A 27,919-nucleotide genomic window follows, 5' to 3' on the forward strand; every position below is an offset into this window, starting at 1 on the left:
ATCGCATGGATGTTGAAAAGACTAAAGTTAGACGCAGAAATGTAGTAACATAGATTTTATTTACTTTTCGAGCACTGTGGAGAGCTGTGCACATATTACCATTTCAATAGCTTATACCATTTTATATTAGATGCATTTTCAAGTAAAGAATAAACAAGCTCTATTACCATTTTGTTGAGACTTTAATTCCTAGTAGTAACTGAGTGAAACAGCAAAACCAGAGAATCTGATTATCTAAACCAAAGTATCAATTTAGACCCTTACTCCTTTCAAGTACAATTCTCAACAGCACCATTTCATGGGCTCTATGCATACAAATGAGTTCTTAGCGGTCCTTTTAGCAAGAAAATACATGTCTCTTTCAATGTGACTAGAAATATAAATCGGGATTTTTAAATGAGGGCTAACAGTCATGTTTGGCGGTGGGGTCAAATGCTGCTACCTGAGCACTATATATAAATGAATCAGCATCACTCTGGAAGTGCATAGCTTCCTGCTTCTTGATCAGCTCTACGCCTGTGTAGTGGCTTACTGTAGATTTTGTACATGCAATAGCTATGTATTCACATTTCAAAACAATCAAAGCAAAGCATTCTATGGCTGAAATGGTTATAAAATTCAACATGATCTAAGATGCACGTTATGCTACATTATACAGTATGATGGAGGATTAATAACAATATGTGTGTATGAGTACATGGAAGTTGATCTGTACGTGTTAACACTGTAAATATATTTTTATCATTACTGTTCAACTCTCACAGCTATAAATGCTTCATTCGTAACAAATATCTTGAGTAGCAGGCAGTCCACAAGGTGCAATCTGACATCTTTTTTTTAAACTTGAAAAGTATTTCAAGAACAAAATAAGGTCTTGCATTTGAAATTCCTCAACGTTTGAAAATAGTCACATCTGTTCAGCAATACAAAACAACATGAACATCCACCCTGTTTACCTAAATCATAGCTTATATACAAAAGGAAGGACGCCACTTTTAGTTGGAAAAGAGTAACAAAGAAAAAATGGTGCATCAAGGCAATGGTGCATCAAGTCTAATCCAGGTGACACTGGAGAGCTTGTGGGGGTAAATTGGCATAGAGTACATGCTGGAGGCAGACAGTGGCAAAGGGAAGTCCTGTAAGTGCACTAAGTAGAAGCTAACACCCTTCCCTCCTTCCTGGGCACCTGTTAAAACAGCTAAAGCTTATTACTTCTGGCATCAAAAAGGTGGTGTAGGTGAGGGTGTATGTATGTGTGTGTGTGTATGCATGCATGTGTGTGTGTATGTGTGTGTGTGTATGCATGCATGTTTGTGTTTTTGTGGGTGGAAGGGTTTGTATTGGAGTATTGCTGAAGAAGCCCAGAAGGAGGTCGAATGCGGCTCACTCCCCTCTGCTCATCAGTCGGCACACACCGCCCTCAATGGCCAAACACTGTCCAGGAACAGTCCCAGGTGGTAATCTGGATATGTGTGTCTGCAGGCAACAAAAGAGGACAAACACACACACACAATGAGAAAACCATCCAGGGAAAGATATATACACCAAGGCATGGCTACATGGGGAAAAGGAAATGCTAACAGGGTGTTGATCTCTTGGATTGCTGTAGAACATCTGGGGCCAGATGCATAAAACTCTGTGTAGATTCATGACTAAAACTGTCTGTATGTACAAAGGCAGAAATATGCAAACACATTTTTTTCGTCAGATTTACAAAGCTGCACATCCGGCTGATTCTGTTAAAAAAATTTAAAAAATCAATCGTTGTGGAAACGAGCACGCAGACACAAGGCTTCATCTCCGTGTCCTGCTGTTTAAACTGCAAAATAACAAGCATCTCTCAACTTATATCTCTTGTCCATCTCATCATTTCACCCACATTTACCTCTGTGTGCCTGGTCTGAAGTATGCGGGAGGTGCGCACATTCTTACCATACCATTTTATGTGTGGGGAAGGGCCTACACATGGTTTCGGTGCATACAAATCTGGCCCCTGGTTTTCACACCGTAAGTAGAGAAAACATTAAACAATGACGGTATGATTTATACTGTAAACAATACATATTATACATGTACCAGGGATGGACGCCGACACAGTGTGTGGCTTAATGACGCTGTATTACTTTGTGGCCAATGTTGAGCCAGGTTTAGCATTTTTAATAGACCCTGTGCTTTTTTAGCAACAGGTCTGTTCATTGGGCCCCCTCACAGTGGTGTAGGTTGCTGTATTAATGGAAAGGCTATATAACAATCATATTTCAAATAGTTAGTGCATAGCTGAGGGTTAAATGCATAACCATGGACCAGGATTCCTTTCCTGCACCCATGATGCACCTGCCTCTGTAAGACCACTAGTAAGCTACAGTAAAGAGGGAGGTCTGTAGTGTCGAGTCTCTGCTGAGGTCAGTCGCCTGTTTAAATTTTGCAGTTCTAAATTTGAAGTTCTTTTAGCTCATTTTTCATCCAAGGTGATCTGGAACCAGGTACAATCCTGAACAACCTTATGTTCAAACATGGTGTAATGCACAGTCCAGGACTGAAAGCACAACAATTGTTTAGGTTCTGATCAGGCAGGCTGTTTCTCCCAATAAACCTCCTTCAGGTTTCTATCTCAACAGTTAGGATCCCCCAGAAGAAGTATACTCTCCAGGACCTCACTCAGAGGCTCCAGGATCAGGACTAGGACTAACTGGGAGACAGTACAAGACCAATTGTACAACTCACAGCTGACAACACCATGACGTTTTTGCTTGCTTGGTAAGCGTGGGTTTAGCATTAGAATGATAATAATAATAATAATAATAATAATAATAATAATAATTCAACTAAGAAAGGGCGCCCTGGTATCTCACTTGGTAGAGCGTGTACTGCATGTACCAAGGATGAATTCTTACGCAGCGACCTGGTTTTTGAATCCAACCTACGGCCCTTTGCAGCATGTCATCTCCTCTCTCTCTCTCTCTCTCTCTCTCTCTACCGCCACTTTCTTGTCACTCTTCAGCTGCTACTATCTAATAAAGGCAATAATAATAATAATAATAATAATAATATCATAGATGAGGGTGATAGATACAATGCAATCAGCAATTTCAGTGTCCAAGCACACACTACTACAGTTGAATCATGGGCATGTACCCCTGAAGTCCGAATATGCCAATTGAGTACAGAGAGACAGAGTAGGTGGATGAAGGGAACAGACCGCTAGTGTTTTGTATTTGAACAGAGGAGGAGAGAAGGAGCAAACACAGCTGTGAAGACGGGAGTGATACTTCAACCGAGGGATCAAAGGTGACCAACTCTCCCTGTGCCAATAACGGCTGTCATCCTCCTTCCTTCCTCTCTCTCTCTCCACGGAGGGTAACACTGGCTCCAGCCTTGGGGGAAGAGTCCATCCACTTATTGACCAGGCCACTGAATTGGCCTGACATTACTCCTCCAGTCGCAGGAGCCTTCATCTCTACTGGACTTCTTTTTTGTGTAGGCTTGGACTATGGCCCCTGGCACCCCGAGGGCAACTGTCACTACAATGGGACAACAGCCAGACAAGGCCACGCACACATGGCAACACTCTCAGGGGCTATTATGCCTCCAGGACCCCTTTCTGGGTTCATCTTCTGCCCTTCATCTTTTAAAGATGAGGTTAAAGAAAGCCTTTGTTTAAACTGTTTTGAGTGAAGGTCCGTAGCTGAGTCATATAATGAACTAATGGTGACATGATAAATGTTTTCCTTTTGATGTTTGCCTGTCAGAGGGAAAGAGCTTTGCAATGTTCTTTTAAATTCCGACCACATTGAATACGCAGCTGAAAATACACTACTGGGCACAATTAGCGGCTAGCTGTATGACTTCATATATTTTGCAAGAAAATTGTGTCTGAAATTAACACCAGTGTGGCCTGACCCTCACCTCTACATGCAACCTTGCACCATATGTTAAGCCCTTAATTTTTGTTTCAATCTGACAGAATGGACAACATGAGTGAGTATGCAGGAAGAGTAAAAAGCTTACTAAAGCAAACAAGTGAGTAATTACACCACCACAGTGTTAGGAGCGCTGCATGCCTTTCACAAGCTTCAGCGCTAGTTCATAAGTCCAGGTTACAGGAACACAGTTGCGAAGAAGTCACACAGCAGACGTCCTAACACTTCTGTGACATCAAGCGTGGTTAGCATCAGACAAACAACGCTGTAGCCTCATGTGCAAACACTAAATTACTAACTCACAAGAAGTAGTGGTGATTCAGCTCAATTGCATTAGCAATAGGCCTTTAATATAGTACCAAAGTAAAGTAGTTAGACTGAAACCTTGTTGTTGTGCTAATAGAGGGCAGTTATCCATCTATCATTCTTTCTTTTCATATTCAATATAGAATCCAAAATCTTTTTTTTTTATTCATTGGTGAATGCAACACAAAAAACAAATACTAATACTCGTACTTTAATTTGATATTCAAGTCAAATATAGAAAATGGAAGGCTGTGGACCGAAATAGATTTTGGTGTCAAAAGTCTTCACTTGTGTGAACAGATACATATATATATAGATAGTATAATGTTCTGCCATGGATAAGTAAGCAACGTGAGCCCCATTATATATTCGGATATATTTTGGAAAATTAAATTCGCTATTAATAGTTCATTTTTTGTTGCAAACCATTTGATGTACCTGAATTACTTTGATACTGAAGAAATCTTAAAAACAGGAGGACTCTCCACCAAGTTCTGTAGCATTCCCATTCCCAGTACACACAACCAATGAGTCACACCATGCTGCAAATGGGGAAATAAATTGATTTTTTTTTTTTTAAATACTTTCTCTTAATCAAAAGAAATGACATTACTATCAGGCAACTTTTTGGCAATTTCAAAATAAGGGTAGCCAAAGAGTTACCATTACCATGTGTCATCTCCTTCACAATGTACCCTATCATAACTTGTGTTCCAGTTTACTTGCTTAATGAATTCTAGCGGTGGAATCCATGTTTACAGAAGCAGCACAAACTACTTATAAAGGCAGCGGGGTTGAAAGAGGAGCAAACAAATGCGGAATTATGTGATAGCTGGTTTAGACAGACAGCCAAAAAAATATGAAGACACGCAAACCTACAGTGAGCCTGTTGTCAAGCTTGATACCCAGTGACTGAAGTGACCACAAGACAGGACTACGGCTGAGTCAAAACATAACGTGAAAGACACAGTTCCATTGTATCTGTCGGGGAAAAACAACATTCTTTGGTGATATGAATGTGTTTAGGAGCTAGAGAAGCCACACATTAACACCACAGTGTAAGCCAAAGGATAAATGTAGCTGACTATGCCGCTGTTTTTGTGTTGTGGTTTACACATTCTTTTCCTTCAAAATAAAGAAAAGCAAAAAACAATCATATGCTATTTATTCACCATGTGAGATGGATAATAAAAACAAAATGCACCATAATAAAAGACATTCGTTGTGTAATATACAAAGCAGACAATAACCAGGAGGCCTGAAATGCATGCCATTTGATTTTCTCTGGCCTTACACAATTTCGGGCAGCAAAGGCTTTATAGTGGTAATAATGTCCAGGAGGAGGGAAGTGAGCCATGGTGGTGGTGCTGTGGATCCTACACTTCTCTTTCATCTGTCCAATAATGAGAAACAATAAAACAATAGCCTAACTGTTTCAGAAGCACCGCCACCGGCCTGTCAGTGCAGCTTTGTGTAGCTCTGTAAAACATGGCTTGATGTTCTGATGTCTTATCCAGTGCAAACACAGGTGAGCGTCTGAATAAAACCAGATGCTCTGCAGCACTGCTGCTTTATGGCTATTTTACAGTTTAATGTCAAAGGGATTAGGATACAGACTCAGCTTTCCCCAGAAATAACATCTGAAAAGTAAGAAAAAAAACCTAGAGGACCTGTCAGCAGAGCATCTGAAAAACTGGCCTGTCATCCAACACATTTTGGACTGAGCTGCAGCAACTGTCATTTGTCAGACAAAATATATACAGCACATACTGCACAAATCTGAGAAGTAAAACACTGTGTAAGAGAACTAGACTTTCGACAATATAAATCCAGTCTGACCTATGTCCTAAATACTCCAGCTACTGTGTACCAGCCCTTTCATGTTCTTATCACAGAAAAGCAGTGGAAGATGGACTCTGACTGGCTGGTTAGAAATGCCCAGTGGGATGCTAATAGGAATGGGAGGAATGTCTGTAGAATAGCAGCTGAGGTTGTGGACAGCTCTGGCTCTATACACAATCTCTGCAACTCAGTTAAATTGGGGCGAATTATTCAGACAACCAATTTAGGTGCAATGGGAACACTAATTCTTATCAAGTTTTCTTCAGCATGCATTTATGATGACACAGTCGAGGGAGTCTTCATTGTTATGCAGTGTCTGTCCTGCTCCAGCATCCCTCATAAGCACTGTTTCCAGTGCTACAGTGCAAGGACAGTAGGACTAAAATATGATTTATCTCCACAGTATCTGTATTGCACACTTCTGCCATTATGTTCTACTCCGTCAATGAAGCAGAACTTCACCACAGTTTTGGTGTCCGCCATCAAGGCCATGGACATCCAGGTGCCACCTCCTGGGCCTCCATGGCACACAGACTGGGTTTACAGGCAACAGACTTTTTGAACTTCACCAGATTGGAGAGAAAACAGAGGCTCTCCTATGGCATCCCCCTCAATAGACAATATGTTAGCAGTGAGTGGGTGGGTAACTCGGGCCCAGCTGGAAAGCAATGGGTGAAACCTTGTTTTGGATGAAGGACAGAACAGCTCCTTTCTCGTGTGCCTTTCTCTGTGATGCAGATGGTGAGAGCCACAGAGGCACATGGGAGCTCCGTAACCTCGGTCCCACAACTAGCTGCTCACTCTCAGTGGTGTGTAGCAGTAGCAGTAACAGTAGCAGTGTGAGGTTTGGTGGAGCAGCTGTGTTCTTGGCAGCACTCTCCAATATCACTGTGTCACCAACGGCCCGTCGAGAGGAAGTGGATACCATTTCCCAGGAGATCCAGAAACCACTACCGACAGATGATATTCCTGGATCAGCACCCACTGAACACATTAATGTCATAAAGGACATCTTGCAAGAAGAAATTAATGAAGTGAAGCTGAGCGACTGGTTGACCACAACTCTGACCACAAATGTGCTCACTTGAATGTTTCTGTGGTGCCCAGACCGAGGATGTTTCTGCAGTTTAAATTTCAAGGTACAGCCTGCAAGTGCTAAAGACTGCTGTTCCTTAATACTTTGCACTGCTTCAAAATCTGTGGACAGTGCAGCTTGAGCCAGTGGCAAAGAGAACATGTGAAACAGCAGAAGACGACTGTTGAGTTTCTGACTCATTGTCAGTGACAGTGAAACAATGATGACACAATGACAGTAGGGACATTTTGGAGAAATTGTTTTCATAAGCTTGTGCCTGCTATATGCCAACAGTAATACCACTCTCTGCTAATGCCTGCTACTATAAATATATTACGTAACAATGTCAACACAACTCACAAGCTTGAGCAAATGTAAAAAGAAAAAAAAAAGCAATGTTTGGTTATTTAAAGCGTCCCTGAACAGCACACAGTTCACTGTGTTCTGCTCACCTCTTTACATTGGCACAGGGGTGAAAGGGAAGCTTGCATGCTCACATTCCACCACAAAGCCCAATACACAGAGCACATCTGACAAATATGCAGATTGATACTGATATCCCCAGTGGTGCATGACTTTCAGTAAACTTTATGATACTTTAGGACCAGGTAGAGCCAGAGAGGGGGAGTGACGAGAGAGATAGACCAAGAGACAGGGGAAAGGATGGGGGGAGGCGGGACAGAAGGCAAACACTTTGAAATCTAAGCCAGGCTTGAACAACAGTGCCCTCTCTTTATACAGAGTGACAGAGATACATTAGCCAAACAAATCAGTCTGAGCTGAGACTCCATTTAGAGCCAGGATACCAGCGCATTAAGATATGTTGCTTAAGAAGTCACACTGACTGATTCAAGTGACACAATTTGTGTACTTAGGAATTTTGCTCCTGAGCCTCCACAGAGCTGACCTCAAGCATTCATGATGTATGCATCCATTTTTCACAAAACTGTAAATGTCATGTCTCCTTAAAAGAGTTCTGCAAAGATGTTTAGTCCCATAATCCGAAGGTCAAGGTCACCAGCAGACTACATACCAAAGAGCAACTAACACCGCTGAATGAGAAGAAAAAGGACATAGACAGATATCTAAATCTCTTCGGTACATAAAGAATCGTAATAAAAGTTGTAACCCAAATTCACCCCAGGTGCAACACATAGATCAACATGAAATCTGATTTGTGCTATGAATCAAGTTTATAAGTAGAATAAGTAGAATTCAACAATTACAACAAACCTGGCTTTTAAATAAATAAACTATGGTTGCATATATCTTTTGGGGGATATTTTTGCTACTTGACCCCTTTCATGCTACATGTTAGGTACATGTAAGAAGTATACAGGAGTAAAACAAATAAACAGTCCTGTTTTGTGTGATCTGTTTTCCTGCCTCTGAGATTCACTAAGTGCAGCTCATTAAAGTAAACTCCTTTTATTATTGATATTGTGCTCAGCAGTCTCCTCAAATCCCCAAATTTCTTCCCAGTTCACCGTTAATGTGAAAGTACAAAAATGACAACTAATATAGAAATGGATAGAGTATCATTCTTAGTTTTGATACTGGTCTAGATAAAAATTACATTTATTGCCCAAGACCGGTGAGTTACAAGTTTACAAATCTGCTACATTACTTAAACAGAGTTTGTTTAAATTATGTTTTTTTTTTCTTTTTAACACTATTTACCCTGGTGATGTAAAACTATCTTCATAAAGGTCAAATCTATGGCTATGAACTGCAAATCAAAAAGGGAGACAAACAAGAGCCCATAAATTATGTAAAGATCAGATTCAATTTCAAGGCACTGGAACTGGTCAGTGATAAATAAGTATTATACAGTACATTTTATGAACTACAGCCTAAACCCATGCCTGTTATGTCTAAAGGTTTTGTTACATAGGGATTGTCATAGTCCTATATAACCAGTGTATTTGAAACTCATTGCAAGACATTTTGCTTGTCAAGCTAACAGGGAAGCTCACCTTTGCTTTGCTATCTTGGGCAGACATGTAGCCAACACACATGCTCTCTGTGGTGTGACTCCATAGGAACTCCACTGTGAAAAATACACAGATAAAAAAGGTTCAATACAGATTGAACAGGAGAAAATCAATTAACATAAATACACAGTTACATAAATATAATAGTATACTTTTAAAAAAGCATGGGGACAGAGTGAAGGTGTGGGCGAGAGCTACTAAAGTAATTTCACAAAATGACCAGAAACCTACAGTATTTCCATCTGCTAGAGGAAAAAGTTTGGCAGGTGATCATGGTAAACTGCGGTAAACTCTGAGCATGCCCATTATCATGAAAATATATGACCCTGCAGTTGTCATAACTGCAGGGGAAGGTAGAACTTCTGAGTTTGAGTAGAAACTCAATTACAGAAACCAAAGGATGTGGTTGACATACTGTTTATTCTTGTAAATCAACACAGAGCCTTCTGCAGTCCACAGTAATCTGAGGTAGTTCACAATCTGCACAAGGGCTATGGTCCATAAACAGCATCAATCAGGGCCTGTACATCACTGAGTAAGTGATACTTTGGATCATCATATTATTCAAGATGACATAATGTTTAATATAAATAGCACTTCACTAGTCATTTGCCATCATGGTTATTTTGAATTCAAAATGTAACCCTTTCCTATAATGGAGAAACATGTGCTCTTCTTCATCAGTGAATTTGAAACTCATCAATTGGAACCAACTATACTTTGTGTTAAAATTAACACAAAGGGCAAAGGTCCAAATTAAATCGAGTAGAAAGTCATGTGGCCTCAACTTTGGACAGATTGAGTCAAATTGTGTAGCTTTGCCAAAGGAAGGATCGTTTTCAGGTAGAAAAACCAGATGCACCAATACAATCAGCCAAACTGGGCAGTATTTAGAGGGCCTCCACTTGTCTGAAGATTAGCAGTTGATTCCATAGTGGGAGGTCTGAGTTTGAATCTGAGATGAAGGGTGTGAAACCAGAGCCTGATTGTGCAAGTTAAAAGACAGACCACCCGCTAGGAAAGCCACAGTTCCTCCTCCCCCCTCTATCTGATGATGGATTTTTAAATATTAACAGCCAAATCATTTGTCTACCGTAAGTTGTGGTGTGGATGTTTGAGTGTGATCAGGCTTGAAATGATTAACGTCTTACCCAGTATACCCTGAATATTTTGCGACGGTGGAGCTTCCACACATCTGCAGCAGCGCAAGACGATTACTCCACCCAGAACACGATCTTCGCTGGCCAGAAAGGGTGAGCCTGGACAGAGAAAGAAAACACCACACTTCAGATGACTAAACGAGGCATAAACATAGTAAAGATGACAAGTTTCTCCTCAATAAACAAAGCTTCTTGTGTTCTTTCAGTTCACCGCCCTGAAACATCGGACCAAGGATAACACATGAAAAGACCAGACAAAACACAACGCTTTTAATCAAATTACGGTGATCTATGAGAAAGAAATCCATTCCATTCAAGTTGTTTGCCTTTCTGGCCAAGTTAAACAACTGAAAGCAATTATTCTGTCCTGATTTATTTATTTTATTTAGCAGACTGTTCAGTAAAAAATATTTAACTCCTTTTGAATGGACGGGTTTGTAGCACATAATAGGCAAATGACAGGTAGTGTCATTTTCATCCCACACTGCATGCACTCCTGTAAAACAATATTTTATTGGAAGAAAAACATCCAGCTACCTAACGCTCAAAGACCTCTGAGCTCACTGTCAGAAAACAAACAAACAGGAAAATCTAATGTGTGGTATGAGAATCTCTTTGCTCTCTGTCTAAACTTCAAAAGAGGCAAACTTGAATGAGGTGTGGTGTATACAAAAAAAACTTGGATTGGCTGATTTGTCTGGGGCAATAAATGAGAAAGAACTAACCATAAACAGCTACAGCATGTCTTGAAATGTCTCAAGTAAAAGAAAGAAACAGGACCAAATTGGTGCACTTGATGAAAATATTGTTTTGTCTGCATGCCATTGTTTCTTTGTTGCATTTCACACTAATTTTGGTTCCATGTTGTAATGTTTCCTTCACTCTATAAAACACTTTTTTTTAGTGTAGCTTGAACAACATTCACATAAAATCCCGGTATTTGTTCTACATTTTAAAAAAAGCTCTTTAATTTCTTTTGTTAAACATTCCATAATAGCTCTGACATCTTTGCATGTTGCCTTAATGTTCACTATTAATTTACCCATAATAAAAGAAGAATAAATTGATGGGATTAAGCTACACTGGAGTATGGATATTTGTGTGTGTGTGTGTGTGTGTGTGTGTGTGTGTGTGTGTGTGTGTGTGTGTGGCTATTTAAATAATGAGAGTTACTGTATTTCACAAAAACATCTAAAAATACTAATGGTAATGGTGTTGTCATTAAAGATCTATTTAGAGAACCTGACAAATGTATCATGGTAGTTGAGTGAGAGGCCTCCACATCACAGAGACGCTCATCATCGCTCTTTCCAAGGCAGGATTTATGGAGCTTTGTTTAACTTAATGTGCATCTTGAAAGGAAACAACAGAAGAATTAACTTCAAATTGACTTCATCCAGCCCGTCCAAACGGCTCGGTGTTACAGATGTCCATGACAAAGCCAAACTGGGACGGACTTCTAAAGAAGGCCAAAACAAGGCAGAAACCACCACATGTTTCCACATGTCCTTTCTTCCTGTGCTCTGTCTTCTCTGAGCTATCCCAGTGGTCATTCACAGGCGAAGCAAACACAGTTAACAAGACTTTCTAAAACTGACCACTTCTGAGAATATGGCAAAAAAATTACATCTTCACATGAACTTTGAACAATTATGTCTTCCAAAATTGTCTGTGGCTGTCGGCTATGATGTGCGGAACATTTGAAGGTCCTGTTTAAACAGTGAAAACGATCCATAAATCAAAAAAGCTGTCTGTTCTGATTCTATTATTTCCAACGTTTCCAGTTGTTAGCTCATTCCTTTTGTTATGCAACATCTGTTTGTTAGTTTAATGCTCTTTGGGCATTATTGTACAAATCTGTGTGTATGGAAAGTAGGGGGAATCAGGTTGCATGTGAGTGACTCACTGATGAACTTGTTTTGCATAGCCTCCAGCAGTGCTTGGTGGGCATCTTCAGACTGCATGGCAGCAGAGCATTCCCGTGCCAGCATGGTGCGAATCAGATGCTCTCCACAGCCTGGCAAAAGACACAGACACAGCTGAACCTGTAACATTAACTTGTATTAACTCAGTTCTCTGTTGGAAGCATGCATGCCTTCAATCAGAATCACACAAGTTATCCAGTGAGTTAACTTTGAGAGAGTTGTAGCACATGTAGAACAAACCACTTACACACAGGAATCCAAGGCAGACTTAAAAAATCTGACTTTTAAAACATTAGATGTGTATGGTTTTAATCACATCTTGATATTTCACATCTTGATGTTTAAGTGAATTTTAAAGAGATCAGTATGAAAGAGATCAAGAGTATTTCTTGATTACTGTTTGTAATAATATGCTTTGATATTCAAACCCTGTTAAAAAAATCACATTTTTCCAATATATGTGGTACGTAATGGAAAATATTGCAAAATTAAAGGATTCGCTTTTGTTAGCTCTTACAAAAGATTTAGTGCTACTGCAGTCACTTTGGCAACTTTAAGCTTTGTTATTTCAGGTAAAGTTCAGCTGCCTTGCTCAAGGGCACACTGACAGTAATGGCTGAAGGAGGGTTTGTGTTTCTCTTTCAGTTTCCCCTGCCCAGATTCCCAGCTGGTCTGGGAATTTGAAACAGCAACCACCCAGTAGTAATTCCACTTCTGTAAACTAGTTGGCTCACTGCAGTATGTGCATACATGCTTGCAACATGTATCACCATTACACATTTCTGAATCAATTTAATGTTAATAGGTTTTAAATGTATGTTACCATGATGCATTTTTAGAAACATGATTTTCCCAGATAGGCTTACATGGCCTAAAATAAATTTTATTGGATTTTTTTATTAGACCACTGACTAACAGTGTTGAAGTAAGAAACAGTTATAGGTACACATAAGTGACTGCATGGCAAATGTAAAACTAAAAATTATATCGGTGAAGGCCGTGACACACTTTTACAGTCTACAGTAGCAGAAACAAAACACTAGAGGTATGCAGAAGTTGAGTGTGCACATTTTATTCATGCTAAAACCTAATCCTCTGAATTTATTCAAATAAAATCAGAAATGCCAGCAGGGTGTGCTCCAGTTGGCTTCAATTAATTGCAGCATGCGGTATATAGAAAAATCCAGGGACAGAAACCAAGCATTTTGTTAAGCATTCAAGCAAATCAGGAATCATAAAAAGCATGGGCAGCCTGTATAAATGTATCACCTTCCCCTCTACTATTTCCAAGTCAAAACATAGCAGGTGTGCTTTTTTATATCTTAGATAATATGCTACTTACTGCTTAAATGACTAACAGTAAAACCAATACCTTGTTGTTGCTAAGGAAAAGACAGATATTGAATGCATGCTGCATGCTTACAATATGATCTTTCTCAAATATAAAGTCTGCCTGTACTCAGGAAAAAGCCAAGAAATCTAAAAGTGAAAACAAAACACATCTGCAAAAGCTCCTGTGAAAACTCATAAAAACTTAAGAATACAGCCTTGTTGTTTCTGTAAACACAAATGAAGGCCCCATAAAATATCAGGTAACTACAACAAAACTGGATGCAGGTCGGTAACTGTGGAGACCAGATGCCTGGAGCAATTTGAAGTTCTTTTTTAAGAAGAGAAGAACGTCAGATTGGCCAGGTACTGTGCCTTTTGTAACATGTTTACCATAAACCGCTCAGTCCCAGGGGACCTGGATAATATGGCAGCGCAAACACGGTTGAAGTGCAGCAAGAATCCCAGACTAAGGCTTCGACTTAACAAAAGAGAAAAGTAAAAAGAAAAGAAGCCAGGAAACGGAGACAGACTGTGACAGCCAACAACAGCGTGAGTAAACAGTGGAGTTCGTGAGCCGTTCTCTCACAGGCCACAGTAAAGCAAAGGCCAGGCGAAGCAGTCGACGCATATAAAAAACAAAGAGCCACAAGAGCCGCACATTACAAAACAAACTAGAATGGAGGGGGCGGGAGGGAGGGTCGACGGGCAGAGTGGTGGTCAGGTGAAGGGAAGAAAGAATGACATATAGGCTGAGGATCATACTCCTCGTGTCAGAACGAAAATGACTGTTTTTCTGTTTCTTTTGATCGGAATGCCTTTCATGTTAGGAAATTAAAAACAGGTGTTGTACTGGAACACACATTATGCGCTCCATACCCATAAGGACTTCAAAGGCAAAGCCACAATACAGGAAATCAGGATGAGGTGAAAATACATAGAGCGCAAATATCTACACTTCATCTACTGGGATGATTGATGAACAGTAGACTGTTACCAACATAGCGGGGTCTTATACTGCTTGCTTAATGTAATAAATACACAATACATCAGTGGAAATGGGCCAGACTACTTATCGCCTTTAAGCTGCAGACTACAAGTAAGTGACAGACCTTTGATACCCAACTAGCATCTTGTGTGTTACATATAACTGTACAGAACACAGTACATACTACAAAGCATGGGTACGTAAGTGTTATCTATAAAAGGGATGTGTTTAAATTTTTTGTTTCAATAAAATGTGCCAGAGAATTTCTCTGTTATTTTTCTGGGCCTTACAGATAGCTATATAGGGCCTTGCAGAACTGTTATGATTACAGTACAAAGTCCCAAGAACTGTTTACATAAAATAATAGATATAATTGTTTTTGTTGTTATACTACCCTACATTTCTCACTGATTGCTGGGGATCATATATTCAGACAAGCTTTAGCGGTGCAAAATGCTAGCTATCTCAGTGGTCCAACTACATCTGACTCTAGCTTCAGCCTGTCTGATCCAATCAGCTCGTCTGCACTGAGATGCATTAGGCCGCAGATCCACATCGAAAGGTTTTAATGTTCCCCAGAAGCTATGTCGCAGACGTCTACACATCTTGAAGCAGTGGGGTAATATTCAAAACCATGCAGCCCACAACCAGAAATGTTGCTTCCAGCTAAAAGAGGCATGCACTCTCAGGTTTGGAAACACTGAGGCATGGTTGTATACGTTGTATAAATATGTTCAAGAAGAATGCAACTTGTTTTCAAAATGTCAGATTGGTCCTGAAAGTGAAGGATGTCTTTATTCCGTAGACTCTCTGTATTAGTTAAGTGGTTCAGGAGACACCCTCCCTGCTCCTGTGTGTGCTGACAGCAGAAGATGAGCAGGGGCAGGAAGGTGGCCATTTCTTTACATGCAAATTTGTAAAGGCTCAAACAATTTAACCAAAACATTCACAAGGTTCTTGTTGCCAGCAGTGGAAAGAAAAGTTAACTTTCACTAGACAGGTTGGTGCAATGAAGGCCAGGGTTTAGTCAAAAAAACACTTTTTTCTCTGCGGTGTGTATCCTTGTCCTTCTCTCCATCCTCCCCTTAATCATCCTTACACTTGTCATTCCAGCCACCTGAGACTGAGGGAAAGATGAGAATCATCTGACAACATTCTAACGTTACTCGGAATTACGTTTCCATTTAAGTTGTTCTGCACAATAATCGTCATTTAAAATTGTTGTCTTGCAGGGACTCTATTCTCTAATGTAGTATTTGCCTATCTATCTATCATTGAACATACACCAATCAGCCAGGCCACCCTGGTGGTCATGTTATGCAGCCCCATACCAACAAACTGTGATACACTTTGTGTTCTGACACCTTTCTATCAGAAAACATCAGAACCAGCCAGCCTTCGCTCCGCACATGAGCGTGACCACATCAATGACCCTTGGCCGACCATGACCCTGTCGCCAGTTCACCTCTTTTCCTTCCTTGGACCACTTTTGATAGGTGCAGACCACTGCAGACTGGGAACACCCCATAAGAGCTGCAGTTTTGGAGATGGTCTGACCCAGTCTTCTAGCCATCATAATCTGGCTCTTGTCAAAGTCGCTCAAATCCTCACGCTGCCCATTTTTCCTGCTTCTAACACATCAACCAGAGGACAAAATGTTCACTTGCTGCCTGATATATCCCACTAACTGACAGGTGCCATGATAACAAGATAATCAGTGCTATTCACTTCACCAGTCAGTTGTCATGATGTTATAGCTGATCGGTGTATATTTTAAATGTGATATGGTAGCATCCAAGGTAGCCAGAGCTGTCTAAATAGCTCCAACTTCCTAAGATAAATGATTGCCAAGGTTTAACAGATTGTCAAACCCAACAAGACTGCCAGTTGGAGTAGCTCAGCCTTCCACGTCTGCATGAAGAGAAAGCTACAGCCTACTTCCTCCAACTCCACCCCCCGAAGCTGATACTGCAGACACCGCAGAAAGAAAGGGAGAAGGACAAGCAGTATTTGACAGGTGACGACCATAAATCATGACCATGGCACAAAGTGTCTGGTGGTGGGGTTGGAAGAGCTTGGGGGGTAGTGAGGTGAGTGTCAGAGACTGTTTACAAATAACAAGAGACAGTGCAGAAGATCTGAATTATGTGCTCACTATACATGTATTGTACTTAATATACATGAAGATACTTTGTTAGTGAGAGCGGTATTAAGTCATTTACTATATAATGAACATTTAAGTTGAATAACAGGTGCCATCTGCCTGGAGATTAAACAAATACATCTAGTTTTAAAAACTATGTTTTCAGTTTTAAAGCGTTAGTATAATTAATGACTGACATGCCAAGTGAAATCACTTTTGCGTGTGATGCTGTACAATGAGCGTAATTATTTTAAAATACCATAAAACATAAACATATTTAACAAAAACTGTTGATGGGCAGCTGATTTTCCTAAGAGCATATGTGTATAATTCTTCATTTTTAAGCATGAACACTTAATACGTATTGTAAGGTGAAAACTTATTTATACCAGCAAAGTTATGATCTGAATCTGGATAATTGCGCTTTTAGTTTGCAAGTTAACCATCCTTTCCGCTGCACTCCCTCCCTCCATAATATCTACAGCAGGTGTCCAATGTCAAATGTCATTGCAAATCCAAAGAGCTTTGCCATGAACCTGGCATGCAGCTGACTAACAAAGAGCAGAGGAATGATGACTCAATCAGCTGAGGAAGTGACTGATGAGAATCGCTCAGCAGGAATGGTTGGAGGTCATCGGAAAGTATTATCAGGCTTTTTGAAGCTTGACTCACTGAGGCTAAATAAGAGGCTCACATTAAATATCTGTTTCTGATTCATATCTTCTCCAAAACAAAAGGCAGGTTAGTGGTAAACATGACTGGTGAGGGGAAAAGTTACACACGCACACATACATAACTGCAAAGAAAGTTTTAGAGAGTGTGCTGTGGTATACCTGAGGTACTCACTGCTGTAGAGTAAGGGTTCATATTACAGGCATTTTCAGCCCAACAGCCACATCCATAATGAGCAGCCTGGGAAAAGACAGAAAAAGTGGATATTTTAGATGCATAAGAGTTTTGCATTTGAGTTTTAGGAAGTAAAGTAAAAAAAAAAAACGTCATTAATTCTCGAATAATAGCTTTGAGTAAGGCATCCTCGCGGCTGAATAAAATAATTTAAAACTCACACTGCAAGCTGGTGAGGTCATCTCAGCCTAATTTACATTTACACATCGTTAGCTACACGAGAACAGCACGTCATACTCACGACTCTGTTGCTCTGAGCTCCAGGTTTTTTTTTTTTTACCCGTAATAGTGTTAATGAGGTCAAGGCACTAAATCCTACTGATTCATTCATTCTGTTCAGCCCCCATTGTTAAGTTGTTTTGTTTTCCCATTAAGCTGCTGTTGGTGCAAACTCATAACTTCCTGCAGCTGCTTCAAAGTAAAAGACTTCCTTAACACAAATGTGACTGGAAATTGTGGAGTTTGCATTAACATTAAACAACTGGGCATGAGGATGATTAGAGTGAATTCTGTGGTAGGTCACCACATTCATTTACAATATCTGGATTAAGAAGTCAGACAGCAGCAATGCCAGATTAACACAGCAAAGGAAGAAACAGAGAGAAAGGATCACGAAGCTTAGGGGCTTCTTTGGTAACAGCTGCTGGCTAACAAATCTCATCTGCTGCTTTCAGTCTCTCTAAAGCTACACTGATAAGTCAATTTTGGGCCACTAGAGGGCATAAAAACTCTCAAAACACACAGCCTTGGCACATTATGGCCGTGTTAAGTTGTTAGTGGTTTATTATATGTTTTATATGCAAGAAATAAAAACATCATCTTTCCATTGGCATTGCGTTTGTAGCCACTTGAGGAGTCTAAAGAGTGAGCCACATAGAAAAAAGGTTTTTGAAGCATTTTTGACAGAAAGACAGGAACAGACAAGAAGTGTATCTGTATATTTAATCAAATGTATCCCACACTGACTCTGAGAGACGTGCGTCACCCTAGGGCACTTGTTCTTTTTTATCACAGTTTATTACTGTAATGGTTGATGAAGGCTCCAAATGTTGCAATGAGCTAGCAGGATTTCAATCTAGGAAGATTCCTGCATGTGCTACAAAGGAAGTGAAGTCAATAAATGAGCCTACATAAAAACAATCTTTGTCTGTCAAATTTCTGCTGCCTGGTGCAGACAGCTTGGCCGGCTGCTGTCCTCTCAACTGAAAGACAGACAGCTGGTTCTGAGGATGGAGACAGTCGTACAGAGGTCAGAGTCAATGCAGACTGAATGTCGTTGTAGCGCTAACATGCTGCTCACATCTTGCTTTTGATGTGGATTCTCAGTAAGTCCAATATACAATGGATTTTACCAATGGAGTCTTAAGCTGTTTCACTTGTTTGTCCCCAACTTTGTCTGTCTGCTGTTTGGTGCTGGGCAGGCGGGATGCTATGGGTTTGGTAAGTGCTGATACCTGAAAATGACTTTTTATTTTATTTTTAGATCATTTCAGCAGGAAGAATACTTCTATAATTTAGTAGTATACACTAATAATCGTGGCTATATGTCTATATAATAAATTAGAAATTAGACATTAGAGTACTAAAATATTTCACTGAAAATGACAACAATGAAATGTCTGTAATTAAAGCAGTCTCAAATAAAGGCCTGGTTCAATATTTACTTGAGTTACAAAAAAAAAAAAAAAAATGTATAGAAGCTGTTATGTGCATACAGACATTGGCAGAGAATGAAGGAGAAGAGGGCCTGATTACCTGGCCAACCCTGCCAGGATGTTTCATGGCCAGACCTCCACTGGACACCGCTGCAGCTACATTCCCTTCCAGGTCTACCACAACGGCTCCCACTGTGTCGAGGCACCCTGAACCATTTTCCTACAGCACAGGAAGGTAAGGAGTCACATGAAGAAAAAAAACAAATACGGTATATACAAATGGACATTTTCAAATGAAAATTGTTCTCAAGTGAGGATTTCAGGCAATATAAAGGAGGAGACATCCAAAAATGTCCACATTCTGAAGCAGAGACATCATCATTTCTAAAATTAAGAGTGTACTGCATGAATTTATGAATCACTCCTCCTTGCTCTTCATATTTCATTAAAATGGGCTGTTGTGATTTCAATCAGCTCTTTTTCTTCCCTGATTGCAGTTTGCTTTGGAAGTGACTTGTTTGTGAACCATCATGACTCAGACTGCATGATAAATAGAGTTGTACAGGGCAAATGTGCAAAATGGCATTATGATACATGATCAGAGCTCCACTCTCACCAGAAACTTAAGATCTTCATTGAACCTTAGACTAAAAAGCCAGAGTCAAAAAGGCAACAACATTTCTCATCTATCTTATGCTCTCCTAAATCAGCCCCGTCTCCAGGCTTTTGAGGCCAAAAACAACCAGAGCCAGCTATTTCGAAATGCTACAAAGACCATACTGTCGTTCCTTGTCAGTGTCCTTAAATGAAAAGAGCCACAGTAAATAATGACTGTAAAACGTATGGGCATCTTTGGAATTATACTGATATGCTTTCAATTTTCCAAAACAACACTGCAACACCATCACGAGACAGGTGCCTATATTGCAGTGAAAAAACAGAATGGAAAGATTTTATTGCTTGGCAAAAAGACAGAGGCATAAAAAGAACGTGTGTATGCAAATTAAAACCAGATTTGCCTTTCGCTGAACCCACAAGTCTCTAATAGACATTCTTAATACAAAAGAGGTTTTTCCTGTTCCTGTTAATGGACTTTATATTTCAATGGCGATGAGTAAAAATTTAAAGTTGATGCCAAGTAAAATTCCTGTAAAATACAGTGGTAGCTCAACTGCACCAAAAGGTCACATATTAATCTTTAATAGGTCAAAGTGTTGTGCAAACATGTAAAAGACAGATGAGAGTAGAGAGCACCTCAAACCTTTAACTCTCATTAGGACACAAAAATCAATCACTTAATCATATATGACTTGCCTAAGTCAACAAACGTTCATCTTATTTGTTAGTGTTCCTTTTCATTAATATTGAGGATTGATGTCACTGAACTAAATAAACAGTAATACTATTCAAAATCAAGTCCAATGAAGGATAACGGCTGAGGCCACTTACATGTTTTACTCCGTTTAACACAATTCACATCTGAACCAAGATAAAGCCTCCAACCTCTTCTGTGCTGCTGCTAGTGACTTTAGAGCAGAGTGTGCTCTCAACTGCTTTCAACTCAGCTCATCATCAGGCACTCTCCAGTTGTGCTTGCTCACGGCCCTGAAACTTTGCACCAACTCAATGTCAACACTTTAATCATTTCTTGGAACCTGCTGCAGAACCTGGTAATGCCATTTACTTTGATGGCAATGTGAGATCATAACTGGCAGAATATATCCTGATGTCTTAGCTGCGGAGAGTTTCCTTTCTTGTATTCCACATTCTACTTGATGCTTCTTGTTTAAAATTCTGAAAGTGACAACAAGACCGCACTAATTTAATCACTAATAGTATCCTCAATAGATCAAGTGATGTAGCCACATTCATGTTACTACTGTTGTCCCCTCTTACCTTTGTAGGTCTTATGTAAGTCTGAGTCTGAGGACACTATCCTCACTATATCATCTTCACTGCACTCTGTTTGTTCTGTCCCTTTATACTGCTGCATGTGTTTTTTTTTTCATTTTTCTCAGATATTAGATTATTTGAAAGAGGTTTCAAATAATCTAATATCTGAGAAAAATTAAAAAAAAATAAAATCTTATAATTTGTGTTTGAGAGACTAAAATTACTATTTGTTGATAAATCTCTAAAGTAGATTTCTTTTTTAAGTTTATTAGACCTTATTTTAGTACCACATGCAGGCACAGTATCTTGGCTCTCCACAACATATGGTATTGATTATTAGGCTGCACAGTTGAGTACTTGTCGGCTTGTTTTTATTGTTTTATTAACAATAAATTCCTGAAACATTTCTAATGTTTTGGTGTAGCACAATTGGGGAAAGCTTCAGACTTCAATTGAATAGCTAAAGATCTGGTGGAAGGCTAGATTTGGCCCCATAGGCTGTTATTTGCTGACCACTAGTGCAGAACATTTAGTTTAGTTGTGAGGAATACTACTACAAAACTATCAGGAAGGGTTGGGTCCATTCTGACTCAAGTAATGCAGCTTAGAAAGAGTCACTTGATGAATTTATCACATTTGAATTAACAAAATTAAATATGATACTCACATTTTCACTTGATTGTCGTCTTTTCTTTGCCTGATTATGTCCTGTGTCAATTTTTTCTGCCAGCTCCATCTTTCGCTTGTTCCTCTTGTACGCAGATAAACTGAACTCTATGTGTGAAAAAATAATCTCAGTCTAATGCATCCACATGAACTGATGCAACTTTCTTTTTTATTTCTGAATCAGTGCAACCAAAACTCACTGGTGGCCATTTTCTCTGAAGGGCATGGGGGTATTCCATGGCTGACTGCCCAATCATGTGCTCCTCGCCCCACTAAAAAGCTGACAAAAAAAGAAATTGATATTCATAAAAGTGAATATGGTCACATTAATACACCGTTAATTAATAACCATTATAATCACCAGGGGGTATTCTGCCAGCTGATAGTTTCCCTTTCTGTGCTTCACTCAGTAGACGATTTGCAACTAAGACTGGGTTCTTAATACCTGAATGAAAAGTCAGAAACATCACAGAGCTAGCAGTTCATTTCATGTGACTGTATTAAAGTGAAAACAAATCAAGATATTACATTTTTGCAAACACACACACGGTAATCCTTTAGTCAGATCAATATGGCCAGGATAATGGATTCTGAATAAGAGAAATAGAAGAGTCATCAAAGTCATCTTTTCTCTGCATGTCAAATTTTGTAGTACAGGTGAATATGGTTTGGTTTTTAAAATATCTGTGTTGACTTTCTGTGTATTGTTAATATTCATTATGTTTCATTTTCATGTATTCATTGCATTTTCTGTGTAGTATTTCACATTTTCTTTGTTTTCCCATTGTTACACAAGCACACCTAGGAATGCTGTTTTTTTTAAGCCTATTGAAACACCTTACTGAATTCTGAGACCTCATGAAAAACACATGTTGGCAGGTACACATTTTATATCGAAGCCAACAAAGTTTCATTCATCATGTACAAATTATATGGCTAACTGTTACACGATGCAGGCGTAATAACAACAATATGTTGTCTTTTGGACTAAAAGTGCCAGCTTTCATCCCTGGGTTGTTGTTTGGAATAATTCATGAGTTCTTAAAAGAAAAAAAAAAATGCTTTTCTCCAGAGCCTTTTAGGAAAACTCTGTGCAAGTATGCTGATGTGTACATATTAACAGCATTTTTTTGGTTGTTCTCCAGGTAAAAGGTGGGTGGTCCCCCATTGTAAGGATTTATTATGCCAATTCCCTCCAGTACAAAAAACTCTAAGATGATAGAGAGTACGTCAGTAAAATGTATGACAGATAGAGGCAGGACTCAATGTCATTACTACCAGGTGACTAAACAACACAGTAATATTATATAAATGTGTAGTAACTCACCACTAATAGCCCCTACGGCGCCATAATGCAGCGACTTCCCATCCATGATACTCGCATCACATTCAATTTCCCCTGACAAATTAAGGTTGGAGCCCATGCCCGCGTTTGTAAAAGGAGAGTCCTGAGAACAATTAAAAACATGCAGAGTCTAGAATAAAATTATATTTGCAATTAACTAAATTGTCAATGCTAAAAAAATTTTTTATATAGCTTAACCAAGACAAAAAGGTCTTTCCTACTGTAATGGCAATATTACAAGACAAGAGTCAATATGTATCGTAGTTCTATATTTCTAAATTAGCAACATATATAATGGCCATGCTGGATGTACTTGATGAACTTGTTAAATACTTTAAAACAGCTTTATCAAAGAAAAAACACTATTATCACCAATTGAAAATCAGTATGAGGTTTAAAGCACAACAATAAAACATCTTTACAACATAACAACAAAAAGTGCAGCTAGTGAACTACCAACACCATATAATCAGACCCTGAAACACATGTTCAACTAATGCTCGTCTGTTCTTTGATACCATCTTAGGATGCTTCATTTTTGGTTCTTAAGCCTTATTAAGTGTTTTCATTCTGGGTTTTTGTGTTAAATCACCTTCTTCTTTAGGGACTTTCTCCATATAGTTGTGGGCTGGAGGCAGATTCGGATGAATATTCAAAATAATTTGGTCATATTTAAACTTACAAGTACAAATGGTATGCCCATCCTTTTATGTGTCACAGCCAGTATGAATTACTGACAAATAAGTCAGCAACAAGTAAGAAATATTTAACACAGACTTAAGAATCAAGACAAAAGTCTTTGAGAATTATTAGTTTTTGATAGTTGCTGGCTTTAGCTAATTTCCTACTTAATATGTGGGAGTTTGTTTCTTTGTATGTTGAATATCTTGTGCTATGCCTTATGCTTGAGCAGGTTTTTTTTTTTATTAATAAACAAATGATTACTTTCTACATTCAATCCATGTATATAACTGTAGAAAAGGGTTAATAGTGAGAAGAACTTACTGTGACTTGTGTTTACGTATACAACATATGGATATTCTAAAAAAACACAGGTGCTTGCTGAACTGCACCTCTTGGTACATTCTGCAGCTGCGGAGAGTTCATCAGAAACCTTGTTCTTTATTTAAACCCTGCCCTGAGGAAAATCACCCCTTACATCATCCAACAGGATGTACGTACATGCATCAGAGGCTGGAGCAGAATAAAGCTGTTTTGGATAAACACATACACATGTCAAATTAAGTTTCTAATCCTCACTGAAAGGTTTTTGGTTGTTTTTTTTTTTAAATCTAATCGAGGCCATCATTTTCTTCTACATTATGTATTAGGGGTGTTATTAAAAACGGAGTTAATAAAGGTTGATTTTATACAATCAAACTTGGATCATAATCAACCAACCTCAAGTTCAACCAGTGCTGCAGCCACTGCTTCCACTGCAAGAGCCCCAGCTTTGAGCTGGTCCACAGCCTGGAAAAGACGGACAGAGACACCTTGTCAAAAAACACCAAATTTACCCATTGTTCATTTCAACTTTGTACAGCACTTTCATAACATTCATCAAAGTAGCTATATATAGCCTGTGTCAGAGTGACAAACAAAAAAATAAACTCTTTGGCGGATATAATTAGGATTTAATCTTCATCAAAAGCTCATTGTGGGAGATAAAGCTAGGCTAAAGACAGGGGTATAACATGCAATAACGAGTTTTTCCTGGTCTGTGCATGTGTGAAAACAACCACAGTCAGCATGTTAAGAAGTTGTAACAAGGTATATGAATGACTGCTGGCATGAAAGCAAAAGAACCCTTTTAAAATTGAACTACTTGGCCTTAAAAGTAAAATACTACACCCAGCGGAAACTGGGCACAGCTCCTCACCCATCTAACACCATTCCTATTGTAAAGCAAGGCTGAGGTTGTCTTTAGGTCCCGAGGGTGTAAGGAAATTGTAAGGATGTAAGGAACAATGAATGAAACTAAATACAATATTCACGAGAAGAATCTGCTTTAGAGAGCAAAAGAACAAAGACCTCTGTTCCACCAGCAAAATAATCATAATACAGCCAAATGAAAACTGGAATGACTTCAAAACAAGCACATTAAAGTGTTTGAGTGGTACTGCCAAAACACAGAACTGGAATCCCACTGAAAATATATGGAATGACAGATGTTCACAGATGCTCCTCATCCAACTTGAGCAAACCTCTAAGTGTAGGAGAAAATCAAAATATCATGCTGATTCGTTGATCAAGCTGATTCTAATTATAAGATAAAAGTTTGCTAAACCTTAAGTACGAGATCAGGTGGTCCGATAGAAAGATGACGTTACTCCGTATACTTTCTGAGATTAGATCCATTGATAGAAGACACATTTGTGTACAAAAATACAGGAGAGGGAAATTTACACACACTTTTATAGTGTTTCTGTCTCACTCTACCAAATTTTAGAGAGTCAGAGCAAGTTAATTGTAAACTATTAGATCATTGTGTGGATGAAAGTATACTTATTCTGTGTTTATCACATAAAGAAAAAAAAGATATCTTTCTGGGAGAAACAGGGCCCTCAGCAGCAGATGTTATTAACATTTTCAATGAAAATTACTTTTAAATATAATGATATAGCACCATTATTCCATGCTTTAAGGAAAGCCCTGACCTGCTACTTTAATTGCTGATTAATGTCAATCTGTGCTCTGTTTTCAGAAATGATTCAAGAAATTAAAAACTAAGTTAATTTTTGCCAATGTTATGTTGCTTGCTTGCACACATACACATACAGTTTATTATTGCAATACTCATGAAGTAAACTTACTCGCTGGCAGGCTCTTTTGCACACATGTTTGTACTCCTTGGCTTTAGATTCAGAATGGTATCCTGCTCCTGGAGGCAAATAATAGGATAAAAGATGACCATCAGTAGATAGATGCACTAAAGCCTGTAGGTGATTAATAAATAGTGATAAATACTAATATAAATCATGTTTACTTATTAGTCCCTGCTTACTATTTCTTTGTTTACTAAAAGAAAAAACCATTTCATCCATATACCACAACATGAGCATCATATAAATCCAATACCAATATTTCAAGTGAGAAAAATTAATTAAAAGTATGTAAAAGTAAATAAGAAGAAGAATAACAACAATGACAATAATCAGTGCAAGTCAATGGCAAATTAAATCACTTATTATAAAGTACTGTTTTCCAATAGGCCTTTAATTCTGCTTGTTAATGAGTGTGTGCACACTTACCTGCATGCACTAAAACAAATCCACCAACAAGTTTTGGCTTTTGATTCTTGCCTGAATCCTGGTTTTTGGACCACGAGTTGGTCAAGGGAGAGGAAGGTTGCTGCTCTTCATCACAATTCATTAGACTTTCCATAACCCCTGCATAACTCGACAAGCCTATCATGGCTTATCCGACAGTGGCAAGGAAATCATTTTCTCTGCAGACCTGTGACAGAAGAGTAAAAACGATGATAACCATTCATGAATAATACAAGATAAACACTGTAGCTGCAGCTGATTTCACTGACCATCCATTGTGTGCTTGAAGTGATGAATCTGCACATTAGCAGCCTTTATAACACATTACATTACACATACACACTACAAATCAAAGCTTGCACATAACACAAAGATATCACCCATCTTCTAAACCGAAGTTAACGTTATCAACTTTCAAAAACAATTCCTGTTGTTGATGCATCGTAAAGCATGTCAGCATGCAGTTTGCATTATCACACAAGCGTCCCTTTAGTTCATGTTACGTGCCTGGTTCATGAGCAGAGGAAGGACGACGCATTCAAGACGAATAAGTTGCTTCAAGGAAGGCTAACAGTCTTGTGTTTGCGTTAGCTTGTTAGCTCACAGCTCGCTAGCACAGGAACCAAAACAATCTCCACTTACAATGTCCCAGTGCTCTCCTACCGGCGACACAGCTGCCTGCGAACCACGGCGTTACCTGGCGTGGGGTTTAATACACCCGGACATCAGCTGGAGTCGTCGGTGTAACTGAGGCAAACTTTGCTGACACACACTTTCACTCCTCTGTGCTAACCGCAGCTAGTTAGCTGTAGCGTGCAAGAGTGCTTCCTGGTTCAGATACACGTTGCTAAGGAAGTGCGCTCGGTGCAAACATTGGTACACGTGGGCGAAGCTGCACAAAATAAAAGGTTAAATATTTTGTTTGTTTATTCATTGTGTGCGAACGGAAATGCTGTTACACGCGTTTGATGGAGGCAAAACGTGGTTATGAATCTAAAACATGAAGCAGAAATCCACCTTTCTCTCTGAAAGTCTACACAATATAAAAAATAGCACTTTTTTTAAAATATGATTTTACATTAACTTATTTATTATTTCATGCAATTGTCAAGATCTTACGTTATGTCCCATCCCAGCTAATTTGTAAACTATCATTTTAATCTGCATTGTCATGTGGTTATCAATTGATTCTCCCACTCATATTAGAAAATCAATGTCGAATTTGTTTAATATTAACTGCACTAATATTAAAAGGTCAGTCTCCTAAATTACAAATTAATATTATAATATTTTCTCTACAACCTCTCCTGGTATGAAGTCATAATTGTGGTTTTATTTGCGCAGGTTTGTCTGAACTTCCTCCCTGATACAGTATGTTTGCTCAAAGCATTAAAAAGTTCCTTTTATTGTCTGCCTTAGTATTTTGTACTCTTTTAATGTCACAATTTCTGTTATATTATAAATATATATACATTATTATAAATTCTGTATAATTCACTCAAT

General features: G+C 38.9%; 1 protein-coding gene across 1 annotated transcript; it reads right to left on the reverse strand.

Annotated features, from left to right (window-relative positions):
- Positions 1–40: 40 nt before the first annotated feature.
- Positions 41–27,261, reverse strand: tasp1 (taspase, threonine aspartase, 1). Its single transcript, XM_051427663.1, is given in 14 exon segments — positions 41–1,476; positions 9,120–9,193; positions 10,289–10,396; positions 12,204–12,314; positions 17,516–17,594; positions 19,344–19,463; positions 21,804–21,910; positions 22,003–22,082; positions 22,136–22,247; positions 23,130–23,250; positions 24,549–24,617; positions 25,961–26,028; positions 26,399–26,603; positions 27,059–27,261. Coding segments are annotated over 13 exon segments (1,305 nt in total). The 5' UTR covers positions 26,562–26,603; positions 27,059–27,261; the 3' UTR covers positions 41–1,383.
- Positions 27,262–27,919: the final 658 nt, after the last annotated feature.

This window comes from Dicentrarchus labrax, unplaced genomic scaffold (assembly GCF_905237075.1).
Source record: "Dicentrarchus labrax unplaced genomic scaffold, dlabrax2021, whole genome shotgun sequence".
Lineage (NCBI taxonomy): Eukaryota > Metazoa > Chordata > Actinopteri > Moronidae > Dicentrarchus > Dicentrarchus labrax.